Source organism: Salvelinus namaycush, chromosome 9 (assembly GCF_016432855.1).
Source record: "Salvelinus namaycush isolate Seneca chromosome 9, SaNama_1.0, whole genome shotgun sequence".
NCBI lineage: Eukaryota > Metazoa > Chordata > Actinopteri > Salmoniformes > Salmonidae > Salvelinus > Salvelinus namaycush.
The window spans coordinates 53,736,711-53,752,934 of NC_052315.1; the positions used below are offsets into that span (position 1 = coordinate 53,736,711).

General features: G+C 44.7%; 1 protein-coding gene across 1 annotated transcript in view; it reads left to right on the forward strand.

Annotated features, from left to right (window-relative positions):
* LOC120053550 (filamin-C-like) overlaps positions 1-16,224 on the forward strand; it is a 58,230-nt gene that overhangs the window by 39,826 nt on the left and 2,180 nt on the right. Inside the window, exons 26-39 of the mRNA XM_039000682.1 lie at positions 1,078-1,174; positions 1,461-1,601; positions 2,815-2,943; positions 3,206-3,379; positions 3,722-3,883; positions 4,303-4,506; positions 4,800-4,952; positions 5,206-5,328; positions 11,448-11,705; positions 12,056-12,328; positions 12,534-12,671; positions 14,052-14,167; positions 14,611-14,743; positions 15,007-15,183. Of these exons, the coding sequence (XP_038856610.1) occupies positions 1,078-1,174; positions 1,461-1,601; positions 2,815-2,943; positions 3,206-3,379; positions 3,722-3,883; positions 4,303-4,506; positions 4,800-4,952; positions 5,206-5,328; positions 11,448-11,705; positions 12,056-12,328; positions 12,534-12,671; positions 14,052-14,167; positions 14,611-14,743; positions 15,007-15,183 (2,278 nt within the window). The remainder of the gene's footprint in view (positions 1-1,077; positions 1,175-1,460; positions 1,602-2,814; positions 2,944-3,205; positions 3,380-3,721; positions 3,884-4,302; positions 4,507-4,799; positions 4,953-5,205; positions 5,329-11,447; positions 11,706-12,055; positions 12,329-12,533; positions 12,672-14,051; positions 14,168-14,610; positions 14,744-15,006; positions 15,184-16,224) is intronic.

Consider the following 16,224-nt stretch of genomic DNA (forward strand, 5'->3'; position numbering starts at 1 on the left):
GGTTGAGGTCAAAAGAGGCAATAAGGGGAAAGAGAGAGTTGGAAAGAAATGAATCGAAGGCAGACGTCGGAAGGTTGAAGTCACCAAGTACGAAGAGCGCTGAGCCATCGTCAGGAAATTAGCTTATCATGGTGTCAAGCTCATTGAGGAACTCTCTAAGGGCACCTGGTGGGCGATAGATGACAACAATGTTAAGCTTGAGGGGACAAGTGACAGTGACAGCATGGAATTCAAATGAGGGGATGGACAGATGAGGGGGAGAAAAATCCAAAATATCCACTTAGGAGAAATGAGTAGCCATGTGCCACCACCGCGATGACCAGATGCTCTCGGACTATGAAATAAAACATCATCAGATGAAGAGAGAGCAGCTGGAGTAGTAGTGTTGTCTGGGTTGATCCACGTCTCCGTCAGGGCCAAAAAGTCAAGGGACTGAAGCGCAGCATAGACTGAGATGAACTCGGGTGTTCTTGACCGCAGATCGGCAGTCCAGAGAGCAGGAATTCCACATGGGTTGTGCGCACAGGGTACACTAAATTAGAAGGGTTGCAGCCAAGGAGTGCGGAGCGTCTGTATAGCCTACAGGGAGAGGAGCGAACTGGGATAGAAAACAGACACATAGTTGCCAAAGCTACAAAATAGCAAAAATTTGATCATCTGAAAATAACTAATTAAGATACTCTTTTTTTTTTTTTTTTTAGATTTGCATTTTAGTCATTTAGCAGACGCTCTTATCCAGAGCGACTTACAGTTAGTGCATTAATCTTAAGTAGCTAGGTGGTGCAACCAAATATCCCAGGAACAGAAGAACATTTTTCCTGAATCAGAGAAACAAATTTGGGGGGGGGGGGTCTGTTGAGAGAGTGGTTTGGAACATTCTGGGGGACAATACTAAAATTGGGTAATACTTTACTAAATGCTTTATAACTTGTTGTTATCATGTATGAATCTTTATAATGTTTTAAGGGTTTAACAACATTTTAACGGACTCAAAAAGGCTGCATTAAAGTAAAATTTGTACTTTGTATAGACATAGCTTGCTATAGTTACTCGTACATGTATCATGTGCCCTTTTAGGCAACAAAGGAGCCCATTGTCCTTAGTGACGGCATGGATCAGTTCCGCCCTCTCAACCTGGTCATCCCGTTCACTGTACAGCAGGGACCGATCACAGGTACAGGGACTTTTCTGGTACCTTTCCCAAATTTCCCAGGTTTTCCCCCGAAACCCCAGTTAAAGGATTCCCTCTCTGCTTATGCAAGGATGCAAAGATTCCTTCCTGAATCCAGGAACTCTCCTATCAGGATTTTGGGGAAACCTTGGAAATTTGGGAAACTTTACAGAAAGTTGTAATCCTAACAGATACTCATTGACACATAAAACAGTACACAGGTACCTGTAGATACTCTGACTATTTCTGACACAATGACACACTCACTTTCCTTTCCTGGAATTTCCAGGTGAGGTGCGTATGCCCTCCGGTAAGACGGCCCGCCCCTACATAATAAACAACAATGATGGGACCATCACAGTTAAATTCGACCCTACTGAGAAGGGTCTGCACGAGATGGACATCAAGTATGAAGGAAATCACATCCCAGGTACAGTACGCTTCTGTCTGTCAAAACCAGAGGAGAAAACACCTTGTGTTAGCCTGTCTTCAAACTAAACCCAGACTCAATTTAAGTAGTTATGCTCAATTAAGATTCTTATGTTTATATTTCAACAACAAAAAATCCAGCTCATGTAACGATGTGCGCTGAGAGCCGGGAAGAAAGTTCAAGGAGTGAGTGTCTTAATAAATAACGCCTGGGGAATGAACAGCCTGGTGACCTAGAGGCCAGAGAGGGAGCACATGTGACAGTACCGCCTCCCCGACGCGTGGCTCCAGCCGCAGGACACCGACCAAAATGACGATCCCGGGGATCAGGAGCGGACCGATCACTTCTGCTGAGGCGCAGGAAACCTATCAGTCCGGCTGAGAAGCGGAAGCATGGCGACCTAGAGCGCCGGAGAGAGCGCATACGTGACGGTACCCCCTCCCCGGTGTGTTCGGCTCCTGCCGCAGGACGCCAACCAAAGGGACGTTCCCGGGGATCAGGAGCCGACCGGTCACCCCTGCTGATGCGCGAGAACCTGTCGCTGGCAGGGGCGCTGGAACCTGATAGACCCGCTGAGGCAGGGGAGCCTGGCAATCCGGCTGAGGCATGAGAGCCTGATGAGCCGGTAGAAGCAGGGGAGCCTGGCAATCCGGCTGAGGCATGAGAGCCTGACGAACCGACGGAGGCAGGGTAGCCTGGAGGCATGAGAGCCTGTAGCGGCTCCCGGACCCGAGGTCATTCCCACCAAAACAAAAAAAACTAAAGAACACTCCCTGATGCTTCCCTTAGGTGAGGCGTTATTTGTAACAATGTGCACTGAGAGTCGGGAAGCAAGTTCAGGGAGTGTTTTAATAAATAAACACAACATAATGCAAAAATCAGAAACACCAACAACGCACAGAACTGACACAGGAACCGAAACAATAACGCCTGGGGAAGGTACGAAAGGGAGTGACATATATAGGGAAGGTAATCAGGGAAGTGATGGAGTCCAGGTGAGTCTGATTATGCGCAGGTGCGCGTAACGATGGTGAGAGGTGTGCGCCATAACGAGCAGCCTGGTGACCTAGAGGCCAGAGAGGGAGCACACGTGACAGCTCAGGTGTTTAAACAGGCATATTTATGTAAATGAATGTTAAATAAACATTGTTGAACATTGAACAAACTTTTTTCTGATGGTCCATTCCCTCCATTATCTCTCTCCCCCTCACAGGAAGCGCCCTCCAGTTCTATGTGGATGCTATGAACAGTGGTCTGGTGACAGCATACGGCCCTGGTCTCTGTCACGGGACCATCAACAAACCTGTCACTTTCATCGTGATCACCAAGAACGCTGGAGAAGGTACTTCTTCTGACTATTTTTCTTATTTAAACCAGTCATTTTGAAACACAGTTTTATTGACTTGTATCCCCCCCCCCCCCCCCCCCCCTCCCTGCCCACAATGATGGGAAAACATTTCTCCATCTAATCCTATGTAGACAGTTGAGTAAAACCCCATCTCTCTCTCTCTCTCTCTCTCTCTCTCTCTCTCTCTCTCTCTCTCTCTCTCTCTCTCTCTCTCTCTCTCTCTCTCTCCCCTTCCCCTCTCCTACCCCCCCTACAGGTGGTCTGTCCCTAGCGGTGGAGGGTCTTTCTAAGGCAGAGATCACCTGTAAAGACAATAAGGATGGAACCTGTACTGTATCCTACCTGCCCACCTCACCAGGAGACTACAAGATCATTGTCAAGTTTGACAACAAACACATAGCCGGCAGCCCCTTCACTGCTAAAATCACTGGTGAGTGGGTCTGGACCAGAACACTCAGGGGTGCACCCGCATACAGCCACAATGCCACTCATACTTTCGCCGTGAAATCACTGGTATATTGATCAATCATATGTGTGGTAGGGCTCTAAGTAAAATGGTATTTGGGATGGTTAGTAAAGGGTTAGCAAATTATTTTTAAGTGTAAGTAAAAGGTCAGTCGTTGTGAGTGAATGTTCGTAATTGTTTGTACATGTTAGTAACTGTTAGTTAATGGTTAGTAAATGGTTTGTAAATGGTTAATACATGTTATTATGTAGTTAGTAAATGTTAATAAATGGTTTGTCAATCCATTTTCCATTTCTCTCCATCAAGGTGATGACTCTATCAGGACGTCGCAGCTCAACGTGGGGACAGCAGCAGACTTGTCACTGAAGATCACAGAGTCTGACCTGAGTCTGCTGGCGGCTAGTATCAGAGCTCCATCAGGCAACGAAGAGCCGTGTTTGCTCAAGAGACTGCCCAGCAGACACATAGGTGAGACACTACCCACTAGTCTGGCCTGAGCCAGTGACTTTCAATAACATGGCTCTGGTGGGTAGAATAAATGGTTTAGTTTCCTTACTCTGAAGCAAAGTAACCTTTCTCTCCGTGTGAACCATCAGTCTTGGGACTCACGACAGACAGACAGACAGACAGACAGACAGACAGACAGACAGACAGACAGACAGACAGACAGACAGACAGACAGACAGACAGACAGACAGACAGACAGACAGACAGACAGACAGACAGACAGACAGACAGACAGACAGAGAGCACTGAGTTCAACTGTCTTGAAGCATAAGACGATGACAGCACTGTCAGAATTTGTGAATCCTTTAACTAATCCCTGTTTAAATATTCTGTTCAAATATCTACTTACACACACTCCTCCTCCATCTCTCCATCTGCAGGTATCTCCTTCACCCCTAAGGAGGCGGGAGAGCACGAGGTGAGCGTGAAGAAGAACGGTAAGCACGTGACCAACAGCCCTTTCAAGATCCAGGTTGGCCAGTCGGAGATTGGCGAGGCCAGTAGGGTCAAGGCCTTCGGTAAAGGACTGGTGGAGGCACGCACCTTCGATATGGCTGAGTTCTTTGTGGACACTAGGAATGCAGGTGAGGCATGTTAGACATATTAAAGGAAAGATTCACCCATTTTGAATGTTGTATAGTTTTTGTGCATCTCTGAGCGATGTTCTATCGATTCCCAGAGTCATTTCAAGTGTTCATGTGTGTCTGAGCTATTCGCCGTTCAAGCAGGCAGAAATACAGCCGGTATGATGAGTTTTGCATCAACTTTCAAAATGGGTGTATCTTTCCTTTAAGCTAATCTAACGCATATCTGCTAAAGTTCATAGACAGATACAATGCTCTCTCCATTGCCTTACATCTTTATCTCTTTTTCTCAGGTTATGGTGGTCTGGGGTTGTCGATCGAGGGTCCGAGTAAAGTGGATATTAACTGTGAGGTTGTGGAGGATGGGACGAGCAGAGTCAGTTACTGCCCCACAGAGCCAGGCAACCACATCATCAACATCAAGTTCTCTGACAAGCACATCCCAGGTTAGTGTTCCTTTGTCTTACTTCAGTTTTGTAAATGTTATCAAAAATGTGTAAAATCCGTAAATTAACTTGGTTTAGGTGAGATTGCGTTTCGTTATCGAACAACATTGTCAGTCACTGTTACCTGTGTTTTTTTTCTGCACCAATTCCGGTTTCGGACCTCTCATTGGCTAATACACTTCTCCCTGACCTCACTAATGGCCTGTTGCTGGTACTCTCTTGCCTCTGATTGGCTGATGCTCTGCCCCTACAGGAAGTCCTTTCACAGTGAAGGTGACAGGAGAAGGAAGGATGAAGGAGAGCATCACCAGGAAGAGAACTGCTCCCACCATCGCTTCTGTTGGCAGCGCCTGTGGCCTCAACCTCAAAATCCCTGGTGAGCACAGCCTAACAACAGCTGGTGCGCGATATCTAATGTCAAGGAAGTCTCAGGTTTTTGCTTGCCTGAATTACAATACCTCATGATAAGCTGCAGACCATACTATTTACCAAGAATTTTCATCTATATGTTTTGTAGCGGTCTATTTACCACCACAAACCGATGCTGGCACTAAGACCGCACTCAACGACCTGTATAGGGCCATAAGCAAACAAGAAAATGCACATTCAGAGGCAGTGTTTGTCATGGCCAGTGATTTTAATGCAGGAAAACTGAAATCCGTTTACCTCATTTTTACCAGCATGTCACCCGTACAACGAGAGGTGACAAAACTCTAGATTACCTTTACTCCACACACAGAAACCATAATCAGACCATAACTCTATTCTCCTTCTTCCTGCTTACAAGCAAAAACTCAAACAGGAAGTACCAGTGACGCTCAATACGGAAGTGGTCCGATGAATCGGATGCTAAACTACGGGACTGTTTTGCTGGCACAGATTTTAATATCTTCCAGGATTCAACCGATAACATTGAGGAGTTTACCACATCAATAACTGGCTTCATTAATAAGTGCATTGACGACATCGTCCCCAGAGTGACTGTACAGTACGTACATACCCGAACCAGAAGCCATGGATTACAGGTAAAAACTCAAATAGATGCAAAAATACTGAATAATTCCACTGGAGTACGATATTTACACAAGTTCTTGTCCATCTGATTACTGTATAATAAGCTAGAGCTAAAGGCTAGAGCTGCCGCTTTCAAGAAGCGGGACCCTAATACGGACGCTTATAAGTAATCCCGCAATGACCTCCGATGAGCCATGAAGTAGGCAAAGCGTCAATATAAGACTAAGATCGAATCCTACTACGCCGGCTCTGATGCTCGACGGATGTGGCAGGGCTTGCAAACTATCACGGATTTCAAAAGGAAACTTTTGTGCCCAGTGACACAAGCCTACCAGATGAGCTAAATGCCTTCTATGCTCGCTTCGAGGCAAACAACACTGAGCCATGCATGAGAGCACCAACTGTTCCAGACAACTGTGTGATCTCTCTCTCCGTATGTGAGTAACACCTTTAAACAGGTTGGCATTCGCAAGGCCGCAGGGACAGATGGAATACCAGGCCACATACTTAGAGCATGCACTTGAAAGGGTCTTCACTGACATTTTCAACTTATCCCTGACTGGGTCTGTAATACCATAGTCCCAGTGCCATAGTCCCCACCATCGTGCCTGTGCCCAAGGACACAAAGGTAACCTGCATAAATGAATATCACCCTGTAACACTCACATCTATTGCCATGAAATATAAGAATGCTGTTCATTGACTACAGCTCAGCATTAACTTCTACTTGGTCACAATCCCGGATCCGGGAGCACCCTCATCAGTAAAAAAGCTGACTAGCATAGCCTAGCATAGCGCCACAAGTAAATACTAGCATCTAAATATCATGAAATCACAAGTCCAAGACACCAGATGAAAGATACACATCTTGTGAATCCAGCCATCATTTCCGATTTTTAAAATGTTTTACAGGGAAAACACAATATGTATTTCTATTAGCTAACCACGATAGCAAAAGACCCAACCGCATATTTTCACAATTTTTTTACTGCATAGGTAGCTATCACAAATTCGACCAAATAAAGATATAAATAGTCACTAACCAAGAAACAACTTCATCAGATGACAGTCTGATAACATATTTATTCTATAGCATATGTTTTGTTCGAAAAATGTGCATATTTCAGGTATAAATCATAGTTTTACATTGCAGTAGTCTCACCAAAGCAGCTAGAATAACTACAGAAACCAACGTGAAATACCTAAATACTCATCATAAAACATTTATGAAAAATACATGGTGTACAGCAAATGAAAGACCAACATCTTGTGAATCCAGCCAATATTTCAGATTTTTTAAGTGTTTTACAGCGAAAACACAATATAGCATTATATTAGCTTACTACAATAGCCTACCACACAGCCCCATTCATTCAAGACACGTTAGCGATAGCGAATAAACCAGCAAAATATATTAATTTTTTCACTAACCTTCTCAAACTTCATCAGATGACAGTCCTATAACATCATATTACACAATACATATATGGTTTGTTCGAAAATGTGCATATTTAGCGGTACAATTCGTGGTTGAACAATGTGAATACTAGCCAAACAGCACAAAATAATCCGGATATATTTCTGACACGCACATCATCTAATCAAATAACTAATCATATACTTTACTAAAAATACAGGTTGGACAGCAAATGAAAGATACACTGGTTCTTAATGCAACCGCTGTGTTAGATTTGTAAAAATAACCTTATTACGACATACAGCTTACGTTATAGCGAGACAGCGCCCGAAATCTGGGCGGAATATAGTCTGAACATTTTCGACAGAAATACGAAATAATATCATAATTAGTTCCTACTATTTGATGAGCTTCCATCAGAATCTTGTACAAGGTGTCCTTTTTCCAGAATAATCGTTGTTTGGTTGTAGAATGTCGTCTTCATCTGTCGATTTAGCTAACAAAGATGGCCATGCGGCATGGAAGTGCCCAACTCACAATAACGCAGAACAAATGAAATACCGAAAATCGCAATATACTGATATAAACTGATATAACTCGGTTTAAAATAACTACCTTATGATGTTTTTAACACATATATCAAATAAAATCAGAGCCGGATATATCTAACTTCTAAAACGAAAGCTTTTCTGAACGCAATGCAAAGGTCCCTCCTGCGTCAGGCCAAACGGTGAAAAGACCAGACCTTCCGTTCCAAGACGTCTTGTTCAGCCTCAGATCTAGCTAGACACCCCATTCCAACTCTCACTGCCTACTGACATCTAGGGGAAGGCGTATGCAGTGCATGTAGACCCATAGATTCCATGCAAATTAATAAACTGACCCTGGAACAGAGCCCTCAATTTCAGATTTCTCACTTCCTGACTTCCTGCAAAATGAGTTCTGTTTTACTCACAGATATAATTCAAACGGTTTTAGAAACTAGAGAGTGTTTTCTATCCAATAGTAATAATAATATGCATATTGTACGAGCAAGAATTGAGTACGAGGCAGTTTAATTTGGGAACGATTTTTTACAAAGTGAAAACAGCGCCCCCCTATTGAGAAAAGGTTTTTAAGCACCATAGTCCCCTCCAACTTCATCACCAAGCTCAGGACCCTAGGACTGAACACCTCCCTCTGCAACTGGATCCTGGACTTCCTGATGGGCCGCCCCCTAGGCGGTGAGGGTAAGCAACAACACATCCGCCACGCTGACCATCAACAGGGGGGTCTCTCAGGGGTGTATGCTTAGTCCCTCCTGTACTCCCTGTTCACCAACGACTGCTTGGCCATGCACGACTCCAATACCATCATCAAGTTTGCTGATGATACGCCAGTGGTATGACTGATCATCAACGACGATGAGGTAGCCTACAGGGAGGAGGTCAGAGACCTGGCAGTGGTGCCAGAACAACAAGTTATCACTCAACGTTAGCAAGACAAAGGAGCTGATCATGGACTACAGGAAACGGAGGAGCATGCACGCCCCCATCCACATCGATGGGGCTGTAGTGGAGTGGTTCGAGAGCTTCAAGTTTCTTGGTGTCCAAATCACTAAGGAATTAACATGATCCACACACACCCACACAGTTGTGAAGAGGGCACGACAGCGCCTCTTCCCCCTCAGCAGGCTGAAAAGTTTGGGCATGGGCCCTCAGATCCTCAAAAAGTTCTACAGCTGCACCATTGAGAGCATATTGACTGGCTGCATCACTACTTGGTACTGCAACTGCTACAGAGGGTGGTGAGTATGGCCATTGCATCACTGGGGCCAAGCTCCCTGCCATCTAGGACCTCCATACCAGGTGGTGTCAGAGGCAGGCCCAAAGAATTGTCAAAGACTCCAGCCACCCAAGCCATAGACTGTTCTCTCTGCTACCGCACGGAAAATGGTACCAGTGCATCAAGTCTGGAACCAACAGGACCCTGAACAGCTTTTACCACCAAGCCATAAGACTGCTAAACAAACAAGACTGCAAAATAGCTAATCAAATGGCTACCCGCTGCTGCTACTGTCTATTATCTATCCTATTTCCTAGTCACTTTAACCCACCTACAGTGCATTCGGAAAGTATTCAGACCCCTTAACTTTTTCCACATTTTGTTACGCTTCAGCCTTATTCTAAAATTGATTAAATTGTATTTTTCCTCATCACTCTACACACAATACCCCATAATGTCAAAGCAAAAACAGGTTTTTGTGATTTTTGCAAATGTATGAAAAATACAAATTTACTTAAGTATTCAGACCCTTTACTCAGTACTTTGTTGAAGCACCTTTGTCAGTGATTACAGCTTGGCACACCTGTATTTTAGGAGTTTCTCCCATTCTTCTCTGCAGATCCTCTCAACCTCTGTCAGGTTGGATGCGGAGCGTCGCTGCACAGCTATTTTCAGGTCTCTCTAGAGATGTTTGATTGGGTTCAAGTCCGTGCTCTGGCTGGGCCACTCAAGGACATTCAGAGACTTGTCCCGAAGCCACTCCTGCTTTGTCTTGGCTATGTACTTAGGGTCGTTGTCCTGCAGAAATGGGAACCTTCACCCCAGTCTGAGGTCCTGAGCACTCTGGAGCAGGTTTTCCAAGGATCTCTCTGTACTTTTCTCCATTCATCTTTCCCTCAATCCTGACTAGTCTCCCAGTCCCTGCTCCTGAAAAACATTTTCCACAGTTTCCACAGTTTCCTCCAGATGTGATGCTTGGCATTCAGCCCAAAGAGTTCAATCTTGGTTTCATCAGACCAGAGAATCTTGTTTCTCATGCCCTGAGAGTCCTTTCGGTGACTTTTGGCAAACACCAAGCGGGCTGTCGTGTGCCTTTTACTGAGGAGAGGCTTCCGTCTGGCCACTCTACCATAAAGGCCTGATTGGTGGAGTGCTGCAGAGATGGTTGTCCTTCTGGAAGCTTCTCCCATCTCCACAGAGTGACCATTGGGTTCTTTGTCACCTCCCTGACTAAGGCCCTTCTCCCCCGATTGCTCAGTTTGGCCTGGCGGCCAGCTCTAGAGTCTTGGTGGTTCCAAACTTCTTCCATTTAAAAATTATGGAGATCACTGTGTTCTTGGAGACCTTCAATGCTGCAGACATTTTTTGGTACCCTTCCCTAGATCTGTGCCTCGACACAATAATGTCTCGGAGCTCTACGGACAATTCCTTCAACCTCATGGCTTGGTTTTTGATTTTACATGCACTGTCAACTGTGGGACCTTACCAAATCATTTCATGTCCAATCAATTGAATTTACCACAAGTGGCCTCCAATCAAGTTGTAGAAACATCTCAAGGATGATCAATGGAAACAGGATCCACCTGAGCTCAATTTCGAGTCTCATAGCAAAGGGTCTGAATACTTATGTAAATCATATTTATTTTATTTTCATAAATTTGCCAAAAATTCTAAAAATCAATTTTCGTTTTGTCATTATAGGGTATTGTGTGTAGATTGAAGAGGATTCTTTTTTAAAATCAATTTTAGAATAAGGCTGTAACGTAACAAAATGTGGAAAAAGACAAGGGGTCTGAATACTTTCCCAATGCACTGTATTGTACATAGCTAATTCAATAACGTCATACCCCTGAACATCGACTTGCTACTGGTACTCCCTGTATATAACCATGTTATTTTTACTCGTCATTGTTATTCAGTATTCTCTGTGTATTTATTCCTCTTGTCACTATTAAACATTTTTGTTAACATTTTTTCTTTAAATCTGCATTGTTGAAAAAGTACCAGTAAATAAGCATTGTTTACGAAGCATGTGACAAACACATTTAGATTTTTAATTTAATTTTAAACATGGTCACAATGTGGTCAAGTATTACTCACATGGTGCTGAAGTGTGTTAATATCATCTATAGAATGAACACAACGGTGGTCGTTACCCCTATCACTCGACTCTCAATCAACTTTCATACAGCTTTTGCTCGCTGGCTTAAAAGCTAAGCTAGCTAGCGCAAGTCTTCAAGTACAGCTTGCATCTAAGACTAACCAAACACTAACCATCCCTGCTTTCTCTCCACCAATAGGAAACTGGTTCCAGATGGTGTCAGCCCAGGAGAGGATGACGCGCATATTCACACGCAGCAGCCACACGTACACGCGCACGGAGCGCACGGAGATCAGCAAGATGCAGGGGGGCGAGACGAAGAGGGAGGTGAGGGTCGAAGAGAGCACCCAGGCGGGAGGAACAGGAGGAGCCAGTCCATTCAGAGATGTTTTTGGAGAGTTCCTGGGCAGAGAGAGTCTGGCTAGCTTCGCTGGGATACCCGCTACAGTCACACCAGGTGAGAATGAATGAAGAAAAAATACAAATTTACTAACACTCAACACTTGTACTTGTTTTATTTTTACTGATTTTACAGATAGAGACAATATTGAACAAGGTTTTACTTGCAATGATCATAATCGATATGTGGTTTGTTTTAACTACACTCGTAAAAGAAAACTGATAACAAAAGGTTTCTTCAGCTGTCCCCAGATGAGAACTCTTTTGGGTTCTACATGGATCCCAAAAGTGTTGTATCTGGAACCAAATAGGGTTCTTCAAAGAGTTCTCCTATGGGGACAGCCGAAGAACCCTTTTTCTCTCCCAGCCAGTCTGACACCCCCTATCCTTCGCTCCTCCCTCCCCCAGGTGAAACCGCTACCAAGGGTAGTATGATGGCCCAGGTTACCAGCCCTGGGGGTAAAACGGAACAGGCAGAGATCATAGATGGAGGGGACAGCACCTACAGTGTCCGCTTCGTGCCCCAGGAGATGGGGGCCCACACGGTCAATGTGAAGTACAGCGGGCAGCACGTCCCAGGTAGTCCCTTCCAGTTTACAGTGGGACCCCTGGGAGAAGGAGGGTCCCACAAGGTTCGGGCCGGAGGCACTGGGCTGGAGAGAGGAGTGGCAGGAGCACCAAGTAAGTAGTCTGACCTGACCCTCTCTGTTTCTGAAGAAAAAAACACAACTGTTGTATTTGTCCTTTCTTTTACACTAACTAGCACTGATTTTGCATACAGCACATATATTTTTGAAGAATGTTTTACTTTCACTACGTGAATTTTTTTTGCCTATTTTAGTTGAACCAGGTCTCTCTCTCTCCCTCCCTCCCTCCCTCCCCGTAGCTGAGTTTAGTATCTGGACCCGGGAGGCCGGTGCAGGCGGTCTGTCCATCGCTGTAGAGGGGCCCAGTAAGGCTGAGATCTCCTTTGAAGACAGGAAGGATGGATCCTGTGGGGTGGTCTACATCGTACAGGATCCAGGTGAGATAGGGTAGAAAAACCCCATCCAGCTCCAAGGACCAACAATTGAACAAAGTATTTGGACAGTGACACTTTTTTTGGCGGGGGGGGGGGGGCTCTGTACACCAGCACTTTCAAAATATACTATGAGAATGAGGTTAAAGTGCAGACTGTCAGCTTTAATTTGAGGGTATTTTAATCCATATCGGGGGAACTGTTTAGAAATTACAGCACTTTTGTTGATAGTCCCCACATTTTTGGGAACCTAGAGTATTTGGACAAATTCACTTATACAGTATGTGTATTCAGGATTATCCGTAATCATGGTAGCATCCACATTAATGTAGAAGTGTTCCGAAACATATTCTGTCCTTATTTACAATTTAAATGACTCCAAAATGACACAATACATTATTTACCATTTATTTATATTGGGAACAAAATAATCTGAAACGCAACCAAAACAAACTGCCAATCCATCCAACAAATTTGTAGAGTCACAAGCTTGATGGAGTCATTGCGTGCTAGGAATTTGTGACTAAATACCTAGCTTTTGACTACGCATATAAGTAAACTTGTCCAAATTATTTTGGTTCCCTAAAATGGGGGGAACATGTACAAAAGTGCTGTAATTTCTAAATGGTTCACCCACATTGTATCATTTAAAAACCAAAGAAGCTACATAGCACTAAGAAGCTACATAGCAGTAGGCTAGGCAGTAGTTGGTCTAAGAAGCTACATAGCACTTGTCCCCAGTTAGAGGGATGAGGACACAGTAAGAAACAAACACACTGACTACAAGGTGTCAGTCTTTCCCACAGTTTATCAAAGAAACAGATAAGCTCTCATATTCAGCAGAGACAATGACAGCTATTGATTACATTTTTTACATTTTAGTCATTTAGCAGACGCTCTTATCCAGAGCGACTTACAGTAGAGTGCATACATTTTTACATACTGAGACAAGGATATCCCTACCGGCCAAGAGCAGACGCTCTTATCCAGAGCGACTTACAGTAGAGTGCATACATTTTATTACATTTTTTTACATACTGAGACAAGGATATCCCTACCGGCCAAACCCTCCCTAACCCGGACGACGCTATGCCAATTGTGCGTCGCCCCACGGATCTCCCGGTTGCGGCCGGCTGCGACAGAGCCTGGGCGCGAACCCAGCCCAGCCTGGGCGCGAACCCAGAGACTCTGGTGGCGCAGCTAGCACTGAGATGCAGTGCCCTAGACCACTGCGCCACCCGGGACACCCATTGATCTGATCATACTAAACTGAGATCTTTTTTTGTCATTTACGCCATGTTTTTCTCCTTTCCTACTACTACATTTCAATCATCTGATCACTGATATTTTGGCTTCTAACTCCCTGGTTCCGCTGTGTGTCCTCAGGTGACTATGAAGTGTCAATCAAGTTCAACAACGAGCACATCCCCGACAGCCCCTTTGTTGTTCCCATAGCAACGCTGTCTGATGAGGCATGCCGACTCACTGTCACCAGCCTGCAGGTAGGAACACACACACACACACACACAATCACAATCACATAATTACGAATTGTGTTAGAACACTCCTCACAAGACCATCATTTAGCATAACAATAGTCGCTTGTTGGTCGGGCTTTGTTTGTCCTTGGAAGTGTAACTGGAGGCGTGGGCTGTAGCAGTAACCAAGGCTATTTCAATGTGTTGTTGTTTAATGGTAAGTGAGAGGGATGTGGGGTCTTACTCATGGCCATCAGTACTGCTCGTCACCCCCCACTAGGAAACACATGAACACCTTCTCCCTCTTACACACACTCATCCCGGGAATCTCTCTACCTATCTCCTTATTGTTGTTTCATATACAAGATGAGTCACAGTCACACACATTCTACACACACAAGACAAGCTTACAGAGCTTTACCAGGTCCTGACCCTGTTCTTCCTTCCTCCTCCCCTCCTCCCCTCAGGAGAAGGACCTAAAGGTGAACCAGGAAGCGTCGTTCGCTGTACAGTGTAACGGGGCAAGGGGCGTGGTCGATGCTAAGGTCCATACCCCCTCCGGCTCAGCAGAGGAGTGCTACATCACAGAGCTGGACAGTGGTAAGATATAAGGATGGATTTGGTATTAGACGTCACAGTTATATGGTTCCTTACTCTGAAAGTAGTCCATGGGCCTGGAGAGACTGTAATTCGAGGTTCGGATTTCTGTACACACTATTCCTAACTTCAGCTAACTACAGCCACCACTAATCAAAATTACATGGGAGAGATGGGGACAAATGTGTTACTTAATGTTGAACAAAACATGAACTTTATACCTTTACCATTATATTTATTTATATCTAATCACTCCTATTCCCCAGACAAGAACGCCATCCGCTTCATTCCCCGTGAGAATGGCGTGCACTCCATCGACGTCAAGTTCAATGGCAGCCACATCCCTGGAAGTCCGTTCAACGTGAGGGTGGGGGAGGCCGGACAGGCTGGAGACCCAGGCAAGGTGACAGTGTATGGGCCTGGACTGGATGGAGGATCCACAGGTACATACACTACTCTATATCTTCTTCTTATCTTCTTACTACCGCTGTACACAGACCCTCTTACAATCAACAATACCGGACAAGGACATGGGGGGAACATAGGGTTGAATACACAACATGTAATTGATGGGATTGAAACCAGGTGTGTGGGAAGACAAGACAAATGGAAAATGAAAGGTGGAACGGCGATGACTAGAAGACCGGTGACGTCGACCACCGAACGTCGCCCGAACAAGGAGAGGGACTGACTTCGGAGGAAGTCATGACACTGGGCCTGCCGTGGCTGTGACAATGTCCTCTGAAGTCTCTCTCCCTGGCTCTTTCCCTTTCACCACCCTCATTGACTCAGTCTGTCTCCTAGAAAAGAAATAAGGTGTTTGGCATACTCCTAACTACCGGTACACAAAACTACACAATTAATCACAACAGCAATATCATTACCTTAAACAAATCTTAGTTCAGTCACCAGTTTAAGTTGAGAGTGGGGGTATCCATGGCATTTTTCAATTATTTTACAAGTCTAAAAATGAGAGAACCTTTCATAATGTTGCCAAACAAAGACCCAACAAACTGTCCCTGCCTATCTGTCCCCAACTCTGCTGTCTGTGTGCCATCTGTTGCCTGCTCTGCCTAATGACATCATTATGAAACATTTCCATTAGCATTTCACTTCTTTCCTCTGAACATTTTATCAACTAGTCTTTGAGATACTAGGCTACTAAGGTTCCTACTTTGCGTTTTGGTGTACTGAAAAATGCTCTGTCTTTTTTATTTTTTTTGCCATTTTTCCTACCTGACTGGCTGGCTACCGCACGCACACACACACACACACACACACACACACACACACACACACACACACACACACACACACACACACACACACACACACACACACACACACACACACACACACACACACACACACACACACACACACACACACACACACTGTGCAGGCTATTTACAGTAGCAGTAGGAGATGGGCTTCTATCATCTATTATCTTCTATCATTCTAAAATGGGCTTCAATCATTGCGTA